The sequence below is a fragment of the Augochlora pura genome, chromosome 2, assembly GCF_028453695.1.
Source record: "Augochlora pura isolate Apur16 chromosome 2, APUR_v2.2.1, whole genome shotgun sequence".
In the NCBI taxonomy this organism is placed as follows: Eukaryota; Metazoa; Arthropoda; class Insecta; order Hymenoptera; family Halictidae; genus Augochlora; species Augochlora pura.
Window position 1 is genome coordinate 14,936,785 of NC_135773.1, and position 18,431 is coordinate 14,955,215.

At 38.6% G+C, this 18,431-nt stretch overlaps 3 protein-coding genes across 4 annotated transcripts in view; 2 read left to right on the top strand and 1 right to left on the bottom strand.

Moving 5' to 3' along the window:
• Tsl (membrane-attack complex domain containing protein torso-like) overlaps positions 1-11,987 on the top strand; it is a 54,985-nt gene extending 42,998 nt beyond the window's left edge. The window contains exons 2-3 of the mRNA XM_078194796.1: positions 7,739-8,402; positions 11,460-11,987. Of these exons, the coding sequence (XP_078050922.1) occupies positions 7,767-8,402; positions 11,460-11,855 (1,032 nt within the window). The 5' untranslated portion in view covers positions 7,739-7,766 and the 3' untranslated portion in view covers positions 11,856-11,987. The remainder of the gene's footprint in view (positions 1-7,738; positions 8,403-11,459) is intronic.
• Positions 11,988-12,136: 149 nt separating this feature from the next.
• LOC144477227 (tetratricopeptide repeat protein 5) lies at positions 12,137-15,854 on the bottom strand. 2 transcript variants are annotated; one of them, XM_078194783.1, is made up of 9 exons: positions 15,640-15,853; positions 15,259-15,563; positions 14,801-15,151; positions 14,479-14,721; positions 14,353-14,406; positions 14,093-14,278; positions 13,776-13,948; positions 13,541-13,685; positions 12,137-13,471 (listed from the first exon to the last, which is right to left on the bottom strand). In XM_078194783.1, the coding sequence occupies exons 2-9, from the start codon at positions 15,358-15,360 to the stop codon at positions 13,352-13,354; spliced, it is 1,374 nt and encodes a 457-aa protein (XP_078050909.1). In that variant the 5' UTR covers positions 15,361-15,563; positions 15,640-15,853; the 3' UTR covers positions 12,137-13,351. The 2 variants fall into 2 exon arrangements, with proteins under 2 accessions (XP_078050909.1, XP_078050901.1); XM_078194775.1 differs by having other exon boundaries at positions 12,137-13,685; positions 15,640-15,854.
• Positions 15,855-16,748: 894 nt separating this feature from the next.
• Positions 16,749-18,431, top strand: part of Ubl3 (ubiquitin like 3) — a 264,908-nt gene continuing 263,225 nt past the window's right edge. Inside the window, exon 1 of the mRNA XM_078186395.1 lies at positions 16,749-17,194. Within this exon, the coding sequence (XP_078042521.1) occupies positions 17,165-17,194 (30 nt within the window). The 5' untranslated portion in view covers positions 16,749-17,164. The remainder of the gene's footprint in view (positions 17,195-18,431) is intronic.

Genomic DNA, 18,431 nt, shown 5'->3' on the forward strand with positions numbered 1-18,431 from the left:
TGTTCTCCCGGAGTCTCCTTGTGAGACTTTCGTTCGTATGTTAGCAGTGTGCCGAAGTATTGAGACCGATGTGTCTCCTTAGACGTTTTGAAGAAGAGTGTATTTAGACGAATCGTTCGATCGTCGAACTCGGGATTCGTCTGGGGGTGTAGGCGTTTCTGCCTTTTGGGGGTTTCCTCGCGATTTGCATTTCGGTATGATAGAAGGGCACTGATTGGCCTTTGCCGATTGCTGTAGAGTACCAATCAGTGCCTTCTTTAACGCGGCGACATCCTCTTGTCGCACTGTGAGCGTGTTTCGTTGTATAGAATTTACAACGCCAAAAAGTGCTACGGGAATCGTTCAGGTCAGCCTACGACGGTTGCAGTACCGTCGCGTACTCGGTTTGAGTGACCCTTCGGATTACCCGGTTTATAGCACGTCCCAGCTGTGGGCTTCGAAAATGCAATTAGGCAGTTCTCTTAGAAATCTTTAACTTTATGACACGTAATGGTTATTGAGGAAGGCGGTAATGAAATTAACATGCGTCTGATTGCAAGATGTAGAAAAAGCCTTCTTCACAAAAATAACCTTCCTCGCGTCCGTGTCATAAACCCCATCGACCGAAACTCCAGGTGTTTCCGTCTTCGGGACGGAACAGTCGCTCTCTCATTTCTATTCTTCTGTATCATCGTAATTAGATTGCTGTTATGCAGCTCTTTCTTGACATGATCGCAGTTATTACAAAGACGTTTGGATCACATTCATTTCGAAAGTATTGTCACGTAATTTGTGATTAATTTAGTGTAAACTTTTTATTTATAAATAGTTCATATTCAACCCTTTGCACTCGAAGCCATTTTATTTGCAAATTTAAAGTCATTTTCGTGACATCACAATCGTGACTCATATACATTTACACTTCCAACAATTTTTTAAATCTGAGCTTTGGTGATATTTATAAAAATAATTTTAAAAGTGTTACAACAATTTTAATGGCGCCGCAGAGCTGCCACTCGAGTGTAAAGGATTAATATCTTAATAAATGTCAATGCTTTGTTCGATTTAAAATTAACCAATGAAAGAAGTTACGGAGAAACTAGGACAAGAATAAATATAATATATAACTATAATATATAATATAATAAATATAATTAACGTATAAAATAAAAAATAATACTCCCATTTTATTTCTTCTTATTATTTATAAACAAAATTCGGTAAAACAACATTTTATAAGTAATATTTAATAAGTCATGGTTCAAGTTAAATGATTTTTATAACTGACCAATTACGAAAATATAAATATATATCACTTGAGTTAAATTCGCCTAAAAGCAATTATATAATCAAGTTACAAATTGATAAATTAGTAGAAACACTGCCAGACTTGATAGAATTAATTTATATCTTCTAATTGACTAATATATACTAATCTTTAATTTTCTCGAAACAACGGAAAATGGACTTGTACCACTTTAAAAATAAACGGTCCATATTTTGGTTTAAACCTGTTATTTTCAAATAGTGTTACGAATACTGGTCGAAGCTATTGGTAAAGTCACGCGTCTTTTAAGAATAAAAAGCATAAATTTTATTTACAATACAGTTGGTTTATCTAATTATGCTGGAAGTCTCCTAAATTGGATTCTAGTCGAGAGAATATGAAAATCACCTTGTTTTTTCTGAATCTATATAAAAAAAATACAGGGAATGAGAAATCGGTGGTTAGATAGGGCAAGCCTTGCTTTCACACGTTCGTCGCTGTGTCACCCATAACTGGGTGACACGTACGCTTCTGAAAGGGCCCAAATATGGGTGACACTCCTGTTGTTCAAGTTAAATAGTATGTTACTTATTTTATTTATTTAACTTATGAAAATCCCATTTCTAACACAGGAATTTAATAGAATAAGCCCCGGCAAATATAAAATATACAAAATAAAAAATATTAGAAATTCACACACTATTATACTTATTACTGTTAAAAAAGTGTTTGTGGTTCGTGGTTCGAAACCACCGCTCTTTCTAGTCGGTCCAGATATGAGGGATGTGGATCAGAGTAAGGAGAAATTAATCTTTAACAGTATCTAAATATCCTTCGCGAGTCCTGAAAAGAACTAGCCTCTAATTATTTCCCAGTCCAAATGGTACAACTTGGTGCTCGTCGAAGGTGTAGGCTCCGGGTGTGGTTCTAAACGTTAGTTCCTCGGGCGCCTATAACTGAACAAAATACGAATAATCAACTTTGTGTTACGACGACTATCGTATCTGTTTCTTAATTTCCTCACGCTCCTCGCAACGATGCTCGTGCGATCGGAGGAGGAAACGCTCTACCTCGCTGCGTAGCGCAGGGGGTGTAGTGGACTGTATGTAAATCGGCGATTCCCGTTGAAAGGAATACGTCGGTGGCAGACGCGCGGATTCAAACCTTGATTCACTCTGCAACGGCTGAGGCGTGCAGGTTTAAACCAAGGTGCAATCGGCGACGGCTGCAGGAGTTTTAGCTGCTCAAGCCCGGATTGCAACTCAGTGGAGGTTGTAAGGCTCCACCTGTGCTTACCGGGGATGAGGCCGATCGAACAGTCTTTAACGGCGTTGAGTAGCTGCCCTTCTTCCAACCTCACGTTATGCTACTATTCGTCATAAATGGCGAGGAGGTCGAAGAGGCTGGACCGGACACTCGACGGTATCCGCCAACGTCCGCTGGACAAGAATGCTTCTATTCGTCACCTTGGCAGCATAGGGACGGGCGTAACTGGAGCTTCACATGCCTGTACCGCACACAGTGCATCTATTCGTCCCTGAGGCGGTTTATAGCAGCAGGCGGGTGTCGCTTTTTGGCTGCAGGAGTTTTAGCTGCTCAAGCCCGAAGTGCAACTCGGTGGAGGTTGTAAGGCTCCACCTGTGCTTTCCGGGGGAGAGGCCGATCAGTGGCTTTTACGGCGTTTGGTAGCCGCCCTTCTTCCAACCTTACGTGCTAGCTACGTAAATGAGAAGGTCGAAGGGGCCGGGCCGAGCACTCGACGGTATCCGCCAGCGTCCACTGCACAGGAGTGCTTCTATCCGTCACCCTGGCAGCTTAGGGACGGGCGTAACCGTAGCTTCACCGGCCTGACCGTTCAACAACGCACTCTAAGATGGTGCCCGAGGCAGTTTTTCAGGCGGGTGTCGCTTGAGGGCTTGACACGACCTTCGCCGCTCAACAAAGCACTCGGGTGCCCGATGCCGGCTCGAGGAAGGTGGTGCCGAGCTCCGTCGACGGAGGTGTTCGTATGAACTTTCTCGACGTCGACTGTCCTCTAGTGTCCCACTTTGAGTGGAACTCAACCTTCACCGCTCAACAAGGCACTCTAAGGCGGTGCCTGAGGCGGAATAAAGGAAGGCGGATCCAAGTTGCGTCGACGGAGGTGCAGGAACGTTCTCAACGTCGACAGGCTAGCTAGAGTTGCCGTATACGCGTAGGAGACAGACAATGGTCCGGGTCACTCCACGCACGGCGAGACAGCAGATTACTCCAGGTCCTCCGTTCGGCAATACTGCCGTAGAACGGGGAAACTGGTACGGGCACTCAGAGAACAGGGTACCTGAACAACTCTTCAGCCACGTACGTTAAATTCGTCCTAGCTGGTCTTCAACTGCGTTAAGAGTACTGGACGAGCTGGTTTTCAAGACGTAATGTAACTTGTCTCCTCAGAGTTTTCTATTGAAAGACTTATTGTTCGGAAATCAGTAGCAATTTGTGCTCCGCTCGAACTTGCTCTCAAGATAGCGTGAGTGAGTAGATGGAGAAATCGTCACGTACGATTCGCAGCGAGACACTGTCTGCTAACTGCACTCGAGTGGTTTCTCCCGACTATCTTCTCAATCTTCTCTGGTGACTGTTAATTTGTGACTCCCCGGAGAATTTAACTATCGAAAGACTTGCATGTTCGAATCATGGCAGTAATGGGTGCTCCGCTCTAACCTGCTCTCAAGATAGCGGGAGTGAGTCTATGGAGAAATAGTCACATTCGATTCGCAGCGAGACACTGTCTGCTAACTGTACTCGAATGTGTTCTCCAGACTATCTTCTCAACCATCTCTCCAGACTGTTCAATTGTGACTGTTCGCAGTCAGCTGCGCTAATGTCGTGCTATTCTGATTAGCCGACACGCGGCGCTGACTGTCACGTATATCTATCTCGCTTGTCCTAATATCGTTGCTCTCTTTCGGCGGTGTGACGCCACCGCTCGTGTTCGAAATATTCTAACGTGTCCACCGGATTTGACTTTCAACGGTGTACACTTTGCGAATTTTAACCGAAATCAAGCATATCAGTACGGTTTTATCGTTCTATATCGGTTTATATATACGGCATATCTACTATTATTAGCTCGCGGACTCCCCTTGAAAAGCACCACCCGGGAGTCATGCGGCACAATAAGCATAGAAATCACGTCAGGGAAAAACACTCCGCTAACGGCTACGATTTAAACAATGATATATTAATTTATATTCAAGTTACTAAAAGTATATAACGCGTATTGCTTACAACAATGACAAGACAGAATTTATTCCGACTTTCCGTCATGATTATTAAAATTTAACAAAGAAATTCGTTCAATCGTTTCTTGACACGTACTTGTTTGGTAATTGTTTGCACCGCCATTCACAAAATACCGGCATTTTTTGAACTATTCGTAGAAATAATATGATCTATATAAAAACAACGTAATTTGTTAAATATCATATATTTTTCAGTGATGGTTATAATTAATAACATAATTATATCGTATCATATAATTAATATCATATAGTTTTTAGTGATAGTAAAAATTAGGATATAATTTTCATCATTTGGATATTAGCGATTGTTTGCGAAATGACGAATTTTCGTCATGTGAACGAATATGTATTGATAATAGTAAGGTATTAAAAATAATGTGGCAATATCCATATTGTCATAAATTCATAGCCTTACTATTATTTATGTAAACACTTTACGTGTAATGTATCTATAATTAAAAAGTATCTAAACCTATAGAGTTTCAACAGAGGAACAAAATCAATGAACACAATTTAATGAATCAATAATTACTGTGCATCTTACATCAGTGTCAGAGAAAGGAAAAATGTCCAAGACGATCAAAAGAACATTTGTACAATTAAGAATTGTCGTTTCAATTTCAACAATTTAAAAATAAAAATTGGGAGACCGGTCATTTTGATCCGCATGGTAGGTTTAGTGTTAAGAATGTGTTCGTCAGACTTCATTTAAGCTGAGTTGTACAAAACGTAAACGAAGACGTGATACGATGTTAGCTTGAACGTAGACATATTACTAACAGCAACAATAATGGTAAATAATAATAGTAATAATAAGACTAATAAATAGCTTGCGGATGTTGTGCATTGTATAAATAAATGATACACGAAACAGTGACACTATTATACAAAATCGATTCAATTATATTTCTTATGACTCATTGAAATTATTCAAGACGGGAATAAACGTTTATGCAGTTCCTGTTTTTTGCAATTGATGCACATTTCCATTTTACATAAAGGTCCGCCGTATACTATTAAAAGTACAAGTGGAATAGTACGTGATAACGTAATCAGTCGTTAAATCGGTAAGAGGCTCGCGAAACGAGATGGAAATAGACGAAATTTCCTGGCAATGTTCGGATCACGAACTCCAGTGCGGGAAGTAGCAACGATTACCGCAAACCTATCCAGCGAAACCACTGACCGAGGCAACCGTGTAATTCTCGGGGGCCTCCGAGACAGAAAGCCATGCTCAACAAGTAATCGCCGAGCGACAGTGTACCCGTAGCAGCGGCGCAACAAGGTGAAACAATTGCGACGCCAAGACGATTGCCAGGTTGGAAGAAGTCCAAGGGCCTGGGGCAACCTTCGTATGCTTGAGTGGTGAACACGCATTAACGGCGTCGTTCAACGATGCCTGCTCCAGAACCTTGATCTTGGAACACTTCTCGGAGGAAAGAGAGGCCGTGAGGAGTTTAAATAGCTCACCCTCGACTATTCTAATCGGATATTAATGGATTTAGGCAAAAAATTATCCGATCTGCATCGCATGACTCGCGCGGAGACGACGCGGAAATGTACGAAGTTATTCGCCCTTTTGGACACATGTGTCTGGATGAACACCGCGACCGGATGGACACAGTCCACTTCAAGCAATACCGTTAATACCGACTGGCACATAAATCGCAGTCGACGTGCATAGCAATCAATCGCGTCACCCGGACGTTTATCAATATGTAACAGACTTGCTAGCACGCGATCGAACTTATCGAGCAGATCGCTTCCTCGAGAGACGATCGAACAACTTTAGTAGCTTCTTCCGAAATCGCGGAATTTCGGAACGATAAGAGATGTTGAAAATCCTGTATCAACTTGTATCCGTGGGAATCCTTTCTCCGAAGGGTGACCAGGGGGGACGTTGATAGACCAAGGTATTCGTCCGGCGATCAGGTGGGGATGAAGGTCGCATGCTGCCTCGTGCATGTGCCTCGAGAACGTACCACCTAGACCTACAAAACGAGATTACTCGGGGCTATCTACCGGCAGCAAGTTGCATCGCGTATGCACGCGTGCATTCGCCAGGCGCTAACAGACACTGTGAACTGGGAACGGAGAACGCATCTACCGTACGAAAGAACTGTCTTCGGTCATCTGATATCGTGGAAGGTGTCTCATTAGGATAGCCACGCGGTGGTAGGCTTCTCTTTCGGTAATGATCATTTCACCACTGATTAGCGGAGTGTGACTGTCGTTATCGAAGTGATGAACGTTTGTAACAAATGATCAGGAGTCTAAGGAGAGTGTTGTGCATATCATCTTCGGTAGATATATATTAAGAAGAGGTAATTTTTGAAATTATCTTTATTACTAATGTCTTATCGTGAGGTTTTCTTCATGACTGCGGAACTATTCGTAAATAAAAGAAAAGTTTACATTTATTTTGCCCCTGTATTTACTTCACCTTTACTTACTTTGGCCTGAAATAACATTTCTATTTACAAGGTACGTTTGTGAACCCATAAAGTCGAATATTATAAAACTTTGCGATAGTAAAGTTATGCCTAAAAATACAAACGTCATAAAACAACCCTTGAAAAATTTTCAATATTTCGATGTGATATCTGAATTGATATTGAAAAGAAGTCGAAACAAAAATGTTATTGTTTTATTGTGTCTACAAAGTCGTACAATAGAAGTTGTTTAATTCATTTCAATTTTATATTTAGCTCTATATTATCATTATAACTCATCATCAGACCATGGATCTCTTAGCAAACTAAAAATCGTCTTTATTATTACTTTTATCAAGTTGAATTTAATGTGACGGTAATTTTAAATTCTTCAAATATTTCTAGTTTTCCATTCGTGGTACTAATTGTCCCTATGAATACATAAAATCTGCAATCTACTCGTTATTATACAGAAACTGATCGTGTCTCAATACATCAACGCCTCGATGCGTCTTTTAGTTAGACGCAAGAGATTTATTTCAAGGAATTCTATCTTCAATGAACACTGTTCCCAACAGCGTACGTTCGATCGAGGAACGTTAAGATTTATAGCAGTTTAATGTTCGCGCGATAGTCGTCGGAGCAGTGAGTTAGATTATCAACGAGGCTCGTAAGGCCGCGGGACACCGGTGACCAGCGAGCCCAGGAGGTGGTCACGGTTAACAGATTGCGTGAAAACATCCTATACCAGTTTGAAAGCAAGCTTTTTCTTGTTCCAGGTGGTACCGCCACAGGCAGCTGCGAGAGATGTGGTCACGAGCGCGATTCTTGGTCCTAGCGTGGATACTCGCGTTGTTGGTGGGAACGCGGGTCAGCGACGGGTCGCAGGGGCCTCGTCTCGGCGGCGCCGTAAATATCTTCAGCCGATACGGCTACCTGAGCATCAGCATGAGAGTGTTACCCAGAAACGACACCGACACCTGGATATTCCGGGAGCCGACGTTGGACGTTTTCACGAATCCGGTCCCGGCGGCGAGCAGACAACGCCAGCAGACCGCGTTCTTCGACGGTGACTTCCACATGGAGTTCTGCGACAGCATCCGGCAACTTCTGCAAGCCTACTTCCGGGACTTCACCTTCGAAAGACTCGAGAGACCGTGGCGGGCGTTCACCGGCAGCTGGTCGAAGGCTGCCATCGCTCGGCATCTGGGCATCAACGCCTCCTTCATCACCGGCGAGCATTGTTACGTTCTGGTGCGCGTCGCCAGGTTCCGGGAAAACCAGAAGCTGGCTGGCACGGCGGAGTCGATGATCCTCGACGAGGCCGTCTACAGGGAAACGAAGAACGTTACGGTTGGCGACACCGACAGCGTTGTCCGATTCATCAAAAACTTCGGCTCGCACTACATCGCTTCCTATGTGACGGGCAATTCTTTGTACCAGGTGAGGCTGGATATCTGATCATTCTCATCTGATAACGCATTCGAATCGAGCATGTTCCAGTCCTTTGGGCTTTCTTAGCAGCGTTTGGAAAATGCTCATACGTGTCTGTCAATTATTCGTTGTACTTTGTTTCAAATTCAATGGACGGGGTTTACTTGAAATATTGGGAAGGAAAATTTTTAATACGGTGAGACTGAGTATTCGAGATAACCCTTTGATTATTACACGGTTTCGCGCGGATCAACATGTCAATACACGTGTGTAGTTGCCGCGGCTGACTGTTTCGCATTACAAAAGTATAAGTAAAATTATTTACGCATTTTGTATTGATAGAATCCGAGGGCGTATATGTACGTCTTCCATATTCATTGATGAAGTTGCATATACAGAGGAAAATGGTGGTAAATGATTTATAATATTATATTAATATTAAAAAAAATAATGGTGAATTTATCTCTTTATGTTTTCAAAATATTGATTTTTATTATCAGTATCTGCGCCACTTTATTATATCTTATTATGAGTCTTTAGCTGTCGAAGGTTTAACCAGAATGACATGAATTACCATTTTGTACATTAAATTAATCCTTTTACAAGTTCCATTCAACTTTCTGCAAATCACATTCACTTTTTCGTAATAAAATTGTTTGTAACAAAATTCCTATTTAATTTAGAAATTGAATGTAAATTGTACTAATAACTGTCGTGGTAAATTTTAGTTGTAGAAGGATGAATTTGATCTATGGAAAAGTAAATAAGACCTGAAGAAGGATTAATTTTGAGTGTAAACGGCTGAATATGATCTTCAAAGAGATTAATTAGGAGCATAAAACCTGTAGATCAGTTACTTAGTTACAGTATTAGGTTTTATCTATATATTGATTTCTACAGTAAATTATTTTGTATATCGGTTACAGTAGATTTAGTTTAAAGTAGAAACGTAACCATAGCTTACTTTTTCAGAGAAGACATGTAATATATTGTTTAGAGAATAAATTTTTAAAAATTTTTTGTTTTTAAATATGTAGCTAACATGAATATATTATGTTTACGTGTATATGTAGAGAGAATCACATTTGTTAAGCCCATTTTTCAATTTCGATATGTTATTAGTATTAACAAGTGCTTGCAGTTTTAATTTTCGAATTTCTTTTTACTAATCTTGTTGTATAGAAATAGAATTTACAAAGTTCATATTTTTGTCCCCTTAATTTTATTTACATTTAGAACTCCATAATTATTATTTTACAAATGGTTGTCAAATAATATCAGATGACATCATAGGTTTCGAATGCAAACTTGCTGACGTCATGACATTTTTCAAGTTACTCATCCAAATGTTTCTTACACGAACTCTCCATACACTTTTTAAGCGAATAAAGAATAATGCAAAGATTGAATAAAGAACCTTGGAATTAAATTGTAAGGCAAGGGGTTATATATCAACGTGTCTTGGGTCTCTTGTTTCAAAACACATACCATTGCGAATGTCTTATGTATTGTTTTGCAATCGGTGAGATTTAAATACGACTCTGCCATAATTTTCAATTTCTAAAACATTAATATTTAACAATTGTACGGACTAAACTAGCGTTCAAACTAAATTATTTCTCAACGAAGTTCGGACACTAATGTTTCAGTTTTGGTAGGGGCCGTTTCGAAGGATCGTCATTGGGTTGCACAAAGAAAAGCACAACATGATTTAGATGGGATGCGAATTGTTAATCGAAATGTTTATCTTCCATCGTCGAACGATTCTGGTAGGTGCTGTGCTCGGTTTATAGTGTCTGCAATACTTTGCATCATCGCACTTGAGTTCGGCTAGGGTTACATAAGTTACCTAATTGAAATTCACGACGTTGTAGCTTAAGAGCCCGATATTTTCTTAATTATATATATGTCCTTGTCGGCAGGGACAGATACCGTGGAAATGTTGGACTTTACGATAATTTTCTTATATTCGACACGGATCTTCGAAGCCTGCGTAGTTATTCCTGCATGTGATAATGATCACTTTATATCCTTAAACGTCTTATGAAAGAGATGAGATTGATAGGTACTTGAAATTTATTGCCTCAGCATATCCTCTAACAAGTCGTTCTAAGAATATTCGCAACACTTGATGTTAATGGATACTTATATTATAGAAATTTATTATTACTTGGAGTGCTTTTTCGTATTAAACTATAACAAGAAGTCACAAACGCATACAAAAATGAGTTTGAAATGATTCACTTAATCGTACACGTACACATAATTTATGTATTATTAAGAACCTTTACATTATGCTAATCTTCGAAACTGTATTTAAAGAAAAGAAATACCAGTATTAATTTATCAACAAGTTGACTGTTGAAAGGTCACAATAGAAATTCTACAAAATCAAAGAAAATTGAATGATATAGAAACGGAAAAAATTCATGTAAGCGTATAGATTTATTTTCAAATCCAGATACCGCAATCAATATGTTTATCCACAGTTTATTTGCAATTGTAATGAGAAATTTATTTTAAAATACATCGCTTAAGGGAAGGTAATTTAAAAGATGTCGTATTGATGATATGTATTGAAGGAAAGAAGAACTATTGACAGAAGCATGGATGATGAAGCAAAATGAAAACTTTCTATATCAATCACAAAAATAGAATATAAATATTTAAAATTATCTTGAATATCTTTAGTGTATTTATTGCTTTTTTTTATATCACCCACTTCATCTTTTCATAAATACATAAAATTCTAGTATAATGGTTCTAGTTTAGATGACACAAGGTGATAAAACCTAACAAATGTCTATGTTTTTTCTATCTATTTCTGTATTTCATTTTTGTTGTTTATTTTGCTTTTTCTTAACATTAAAAAATTGACGCGATGCTAGAGATTGCAAATCTCATAGTTAGGAATGTGATTTTATTTTACAAGTCTAATATATCCATTATGTCGCGTCCTTCTCGCCTCGTTCCTTCCACTCCTGCATAGCTTGAGTAATTTCTTCTTAGATACTTTCTTCTGTGTTTTCTAGAGATAATGAATAATGAATAAAATTAATGTTCCAGGTATTCGTCTACACGCCCCAAGCTTATTTGCGCATAAAAGAGCGTTTGAAGACACGTGGGGTAGCGAACCTGTCGAATCTTGAGTTAAGCCATTACTTCTCGCCATGGTACGCCAAACACATCGGTGTTATCCAAGCTGCGAGTGGAAACCGTACAATTGAAGCATGGGCGGTGGAACGGCTCCGCAATCAATATTACATATTTTCACATGCCAGCTTACTGAAACTACACGGAGATGCGATGCTATTGAAGCAGCTGGACGAACTTCTAGGCAACGAGGCACTGTTGCAGCTGCAATTGCGAACGCTGGCTCCGGTCTTCAACGACACTCAGCGCCGCGAATGGTTCCTCGAGGTGATCGACAATTACTTTAAGTTATGGGAAGTGAATATGTGAGGACCTGTACCTACGTGGAAAGAAAGGAAACGAAGAAACAGCCGGTGCGGCTTCGTTTCACTCGCGTGATTTGATCCACGTGGAGAAGCACTATGCGTCCACGTGTTTGCGAAAGGAAGCAAACGGTGAAGGACGCGTCAATAACTTTCAACGAGGACCAATCATCTGCAGCTCAGAGATGATCATAGCTCCGGATCGTCGGGAATCGAGATCCACTTTGAAAGTTCACTATCGTTCTCCGTCGAACGGATTACTAGGATGTAGAGAAAAACGGCCAACTGTCGTGTTGTTATAAATAAGTATTTATTATTATAATCGATAATAGAAAACATTTTTATACAAACGTTTAAATATATCACAAGCATTTTCGCAAAAGTGTCTTGACTGAAAAATAAGCGACGTCTTGTTTCTTGAAGTTATTGTTATGTTCTAAAGAGTATGTGTTTTGCTTTAATTCGGTTATCCTGGAGGGTAATTCAATAGACGAAGAAACAAGACTCGCGATCTTTTTCTCTTTTGTGTTGAATTTGACTATTCTTCGCGAGTTAGGTGAAGTTTCGTCGACGAACCAATCATGGGAAAGTAAATATATACGAAACGTGATTCGAGGTTTAAGAAGCCATAGACGTTTCTAGTAGAATTAAAATAAATCATTAAAAATACTGAGTACGAGTAAAGAGAATGTTAGTGTGTATTTTCCTTACATAGTCAAAATTGATTTGATTGGCACGATGAGATGACTGATGAATGAAACTTACGATTAAGTTAGTTTAATTGAAAATGAAATGTCATGTGTTAGTCTACCTTTAATGTTTTTCTCGTCTCCCCTCGTACAACAAACTAGCTTCGATAAAAGTAGTGAGAGCACAAAATAAATTTTATAAGATGTTTTATACTGATAGCATTGAAGAGAATGTTATTTCGTGATTGAAAAGTTCACGAAAGTCTATCGTAAAATCAGTATTTTTATATGTAATTCAACTGTACTTTGTATAAATTATAATACAATCGACACTTAAAGATGGGACCTGAGAACCTTACTTTATCATTTTTGATAAAATCTTGCAGATAAAATAATTTACTGTCAAAACAAAATGGCGTCATGTTGCGAATGAAAGAATTATTCAAATGATTTCTTGTGTAAAATATTTCAGGTCCTTGAGATTTGTTCGTGAGTTAGCATAACATAAACAAAACATAACAATACTTACGTCACGTGAACTATCATGTAGAAAACAAACTATGTAAAACGTTTTTAAAAATTTAATTGTATGTAACTTGAACGATATTCTCCAAAGCAAACGCTTAACAATGCAAGTAAATATATTCCAATCCTTGGCAATATTGACTGTGGTAAGATAATCTAATTCTATGAATGTAATAATACTTGAGTTTAAAGTTCAAATATCGTATCTGCCGTCGTCACTCATTCGCATTCAAGTTACAGAAATAGCTGAGTGTCGACTGTCTCACTATCAATTTTTGAAAATTTGTGCTCAATCCGTCTTTTTAAAAGTATGGAATTTCGCAGAGGCTTGCTGCTCTCTACCTAGTTTTCTGCCATTGACAACCAATATAACTGGTGTTTCAACTCGTATAGACTTGAAATCAAAGTCCTGAAAAATACACATAATAGTTACTTCTAACTTTAGTACCCCAACAATGTGTTCTTCTGTTACACCTACATTGTTAAGGTAAGAAAACTTTTGGTGGATAACAAAAGGTTCAGGTAGAGCCACAGAATCTCCTACAGTAACTCCACGACCCTTAGCCAAATTATATACTGTTACAGCTATACACGTTTTCTCCTCGTCAACCAGACAAAATGCGCTGAAAAGTTATGTATTTATTAATTAAGGTAATAAATACTATTTCTTATTAATCATTTTTTTTTCTTTAAATGATACAAAATACACTTACAAAGGTACACAATCTGTATCTTGTATCCAACATACGACTTTTCCAAATACCACTTTTTCTGGATTAACTCCAGCCGTTAAATCTTTCAGCATTGTTAACTCTAGTTTCACAGTTTTTTGACCAGATGTGAAAGAGCCACCTTTGTATGGTCCCAAATGTTTAACATCCAATGCCTACAGTTAATCAGAAACCTATAAATATGTATATGTACCAAAGTCATACATTAAGCTTACTAAATTTTCTACAATCTTAAACAATGGAATGTACACAATGTATAGAATTTATGACAGTCATAATTTTTTAAGAATTTTAGATACCCGTATCATTTGGTACAATCTCTTTGGTTTTACTCTTCCATTATTGTTCACTAAATTTTGTACATCTTTTAAATATTGTAATAATTCATCTCTTTTAGTGCGTGGCGTGTCCCATATTGGATCTAGTAACATTGCTCTTTCAAATGATTTTAATGCTGCACAGTACTCTTCTTGATATTTTAAAGCCTGATGTAATTATTTATTCATATAAGTAAAAATATTAATTTATATGGAGTATTTAAAGACTATAAAATACACACCACTGCTTTATTATGAAATAAATGAGAATTACTTCCCGCTACAATATCTTTTTCCTGAAATTAAATTTTTCACACTGTTAAATGATAGAATTGGAAAATTATGGATACATTAGTATTCAAGCTTACCGCTTGCAGGTAAGCTGAAATACAACAACGTAATGTTGCAGGATTTTGTGCTACTGTAAAAAAGGAAGACAAATAGGCATTTCCCAAAATTGCCCAGGAAATACCATCTGTTGTGTCTAGACTAACTGCTTCTTTCGCATACTCCATTCCTTGTTGTATATTTTGTATTCGTTGCTCAGTATTAGAAACTGGTTCCTGTCTAAGAACCATAGATAGACTTCGTAAAGATACTTTATTTCTACCCTGCAAAATACATTATTGTCTTGTAATTCCAATGCATATGAGTAGAAATAAGAAAATATAGAATGTATGAATATATTACATGGCGTAAAGCACCAACAAAACAGTTTTTTGCTTGTTGAATATCATCATTCTTCCAATAACATTCACCTAATTCATTCCATGCTTCAATTAAATTAGGCTCTAACTTTACTGCTTTAGTTAATAGTTCTTCTGCTTGAGGTATAAAACATTCTGTAACATTTAAGGCCTTTCCTTTTAGATAGTAATATCTTGCTCGTGACCCGTCAATTTCATATCCTTTGCATTCATCAAACTTATTTAATGTATCTTTCATTTCTTTTTCTATGTCACCATTCTTTTTAATTGCTTCTTCGATAGGACGATTTTCAAAATAATGGTCTCGAAAAAAATACAGTGCATTTACTTTCTCCTATAACAATTCGAAGAAAGTGGTAAGATAGAATAGACGAATAAATTTTAATAAACAACAAACTTGTTCATTACTGAAATATTAAAATGAAATTTGTATGCATATACCGTCAGAGCAACAATGGGATCTTCTTTGACAACATTTGCGGATTGTGCTCCTGCGACCACTTTATCATCTATAATTGCGGACATTTTTTTACCTACTCTCATAAAATGCTTATCACAGATATTGCATTGTGCGTCAAATACACATGAAACATATAATTTTAAACATAATTCTCGAATCACATATAAGTCAATGCGAAAGCAATGTAATCTACCATTCGCGAACTGTCAAAATTCCAAAATGTTCGACGAGGTTATGCGATAAATTAATGCACCACTAGCATAAAGTACTGTCCACAATACGGTAACTGAAATCAATATTCATTCATTTGTTTAAAAAGTCATGACAATAAAATATAATAGAATTGTCTAAGAAATACGTACACAAATTATACAAGAATAACTAATAATTTACAAGTTTGTATAACGTTAACGTTTTGTTTTATTTTTAATAAAAAAATATAAAAGAATGTATGTTTTTAATAATTAACGTTTCCAATTATGGATTTAGTGTTTTAGTTCCTATTCATTTCTGAAAAATCAGCTTATAATAGGTCACCATTGAAACACTCTCACATTTATGCAACACTTTCAGTAAGCTTTATCCACACGTGCAAATTGTGATTGACTAGATCCGAAACATGATTAGAATCTTTGATATTCGTGATCTCATCTTTTGGAACCATAAACACAAATTATATTTTTCGACATGTAGAAAACGTTACATCTTTTCCAAGGCCATTTGAGTATTTTTCCCTGCAACATTCTATAAATAAATTATATTTCCAATGTATAAAAAATATATTTCTCAATTTCGCATTCTTTCGGTGTTGAGCTTTATATTATCGATAGTTCCCGAGTTAAGGCATATCGACACGATTGGAATGTATTATAGATGACATATAAATTTAAATGTTGAACGTACGTGTTATTATTTCTTATGATTATAAAGTTAAAGAAAATACATTACAACAATTTTACACACTATTTGAGTTATTTAACATAAATATTGGCTATTGGATAACAATACTAATATATTAACTGAATCGTTTATAATTTATTTAACTCGGACAGTTCAACCAGAGAATCCATATAAATGTAATAAATATATAAATTATATATCAATTAAATGAATCTTAAAATTTTGATTTACATTTCGGTTCTGATCCGATTATGCGCTTGTGTACAACTGTTGTTAATTCTAGTTGCATTGGATATAGGGTCGGTAATTTAGAACTGTAAACAGAAAAGTAGACTGTAGATAACATATGTTACGAATTCAAAGTCTATGGCTGACTCATAGATCACATTTTGCGCGCGCGTGCGGACTGTGAACAGCTTGTCTCGAAAAATACGCGAGCTTCATTTCTGTCCTCCGACGCAGTCTATGATTGAAACTACGCGGACGCCACTGGCACGAATGGTTCCGAAAACTGCCGAGGACAACGCTGAGAACAGTTCTCCCACTGCCACCTGTCGAGAGCATCGAACGGGATCGACTAGTCCATCACGTACTCTGTGACCAAAGCTTGGCCAGGAGGCTACATCGTCTCGGGTTCGCCATTTTATGTGTTTGGCTCTGGGACTGGGACGGTGGGTGCGTGCGGTGCAAACATAGAGAGCGTATTCCGTTCGTTATCTGCAAGATGTTACCCAAATACTTCGCGCCCGACATGTACAAGTAACGACAGGTGTCGGAGTGAGTGATCGGGCAGCGAGGGCTCGGGCCGAAATGGTCCCGGAATAGTGATCTGTGCGTGAGTGTGTTTTCATCGAGTAAGTGCGTCGCACTGGCTTTATCGCTGCTGTCGCCGTTTGTTAATACCTGTGCCATTCGGGAAACACGGCTGTGGGTCAGATCACAGACGGCCTCTGGATTTCTCACGACACCCTCTCGTCACCATCTACGATGAGTTCGCGCAACATACCCTCAGACAAGGTGAGACTTGTCACTCCAGCTCTAACATGTCTACCGCACCCTTCCGCCTCCTCTTTCTCCTTTATCCTTCACATCCACGCGAACCCGGGATCGTCGCGAGTTCGACACCGATACCGCGGCACTATTTTGTCCAGCCGCGCTGTTATTCACTGAGTCACGGCCACAAAACCGTCAATGCGTAAAATTTCGTCCCCGGATCAATGAGACGTCTCGTAACGCGTCGCTCGAATCCCCCTTTTTCCCCCGATTAAACAACGGACGTGCACCCTCGCAATACCGTGATATTCGTATCTCCTCTTCTTTTCCTCTTTCTCTCTCTCTCTCTCTCTCCGCTCTCTTTCTCTGTCTGTTCACGTTGTCATCCTATTATCGGTGTACTTCCTCCGAGTCTATCACTCGCGCAACATTCGAAATATGCACCGAGGGATTTCGACTCAACAGTTTGACATTTAAACCTTCACGAGCGAATTAAAATTGCGCGCCCAATATAATTGTACACCGAACCAATCGATTGAAAATTCCCGTTCGACTTTTACGGCTGCTAAAGAACACCGAAAAGGCCATCGGCGGTCAACATAATTTTTCTAGCGATCTTTTTGTGTTCGCTGCAGTATTACTGCAAATTGGCAATTAGTGATCAATCTTCGTTTTGTTAAATACTAACATATGTTAATTTACAGTCGCATACATTTGACTGGTTGTCTGAGAGAAAACAAATCATTTATCGGTACCCAGTGTTACTTTCGTGAAACATTTACATGTTAACGCAAAATGTGTTAATTTTTGAGGAAAGTATAAAAACGATTAGGATTGCGCGATGATTGCGATATTATTTGAATCGGACATTGTTGGAGAAATTGCATAAAGGTCTGCATTCTAGTTAATGCTGCAAGGGGCTAATTAATTTCGATTTTGTGGGAGAGGCTGCACCAGCCGCCGGGTCGCATAACTTTTTCTTCTTCTTTTCATTAATTTCGCGCGAGGAGGACTCGACGCATTTCGTTTTATGCCCGGGTTTCCCTCATTCGCGACTCTATGCGCGAATTAATTGTATCGCGAGCGTTCTCCACGCGCTTTAAGTCGGCCGGATGGCGGCAGAATTTTTACAAAGTCGCGACTCCTCCGCATAGTGCACTACCCGCGGCCGCTCTAACGAGCCTGTTTAATTGGCACCAATCGCATTACGCGCGGAATATAAGAGCTTTGTGGGTTCGCCCTACGTTATGTGTACCCTGGA

Bases quoted from the DNA above. Each gene is read 5' to 3' on its own strand.
- LOC144477227 (XM_078194775.1), bottom strand. From the start codon at position 15,360: ATGAGAGTAGGTAAAAAAATGTCCGCAATTATAGATGATAAAGTGGTC. The intron at 15,152-15,258 runs GTATATGCATAC...GAATTGTTATAG, and splicing joins ATCCCATTGTTGCTCTGACG to GAGAAAGTAAATGCACTGTA. The intron at 13,949-14,092 runs GTATCTAAAATT...GATTAACTGTAG, and splicing joins GATTGTACCAAATGATACGG to GCATTGGATGTTAAACATTT.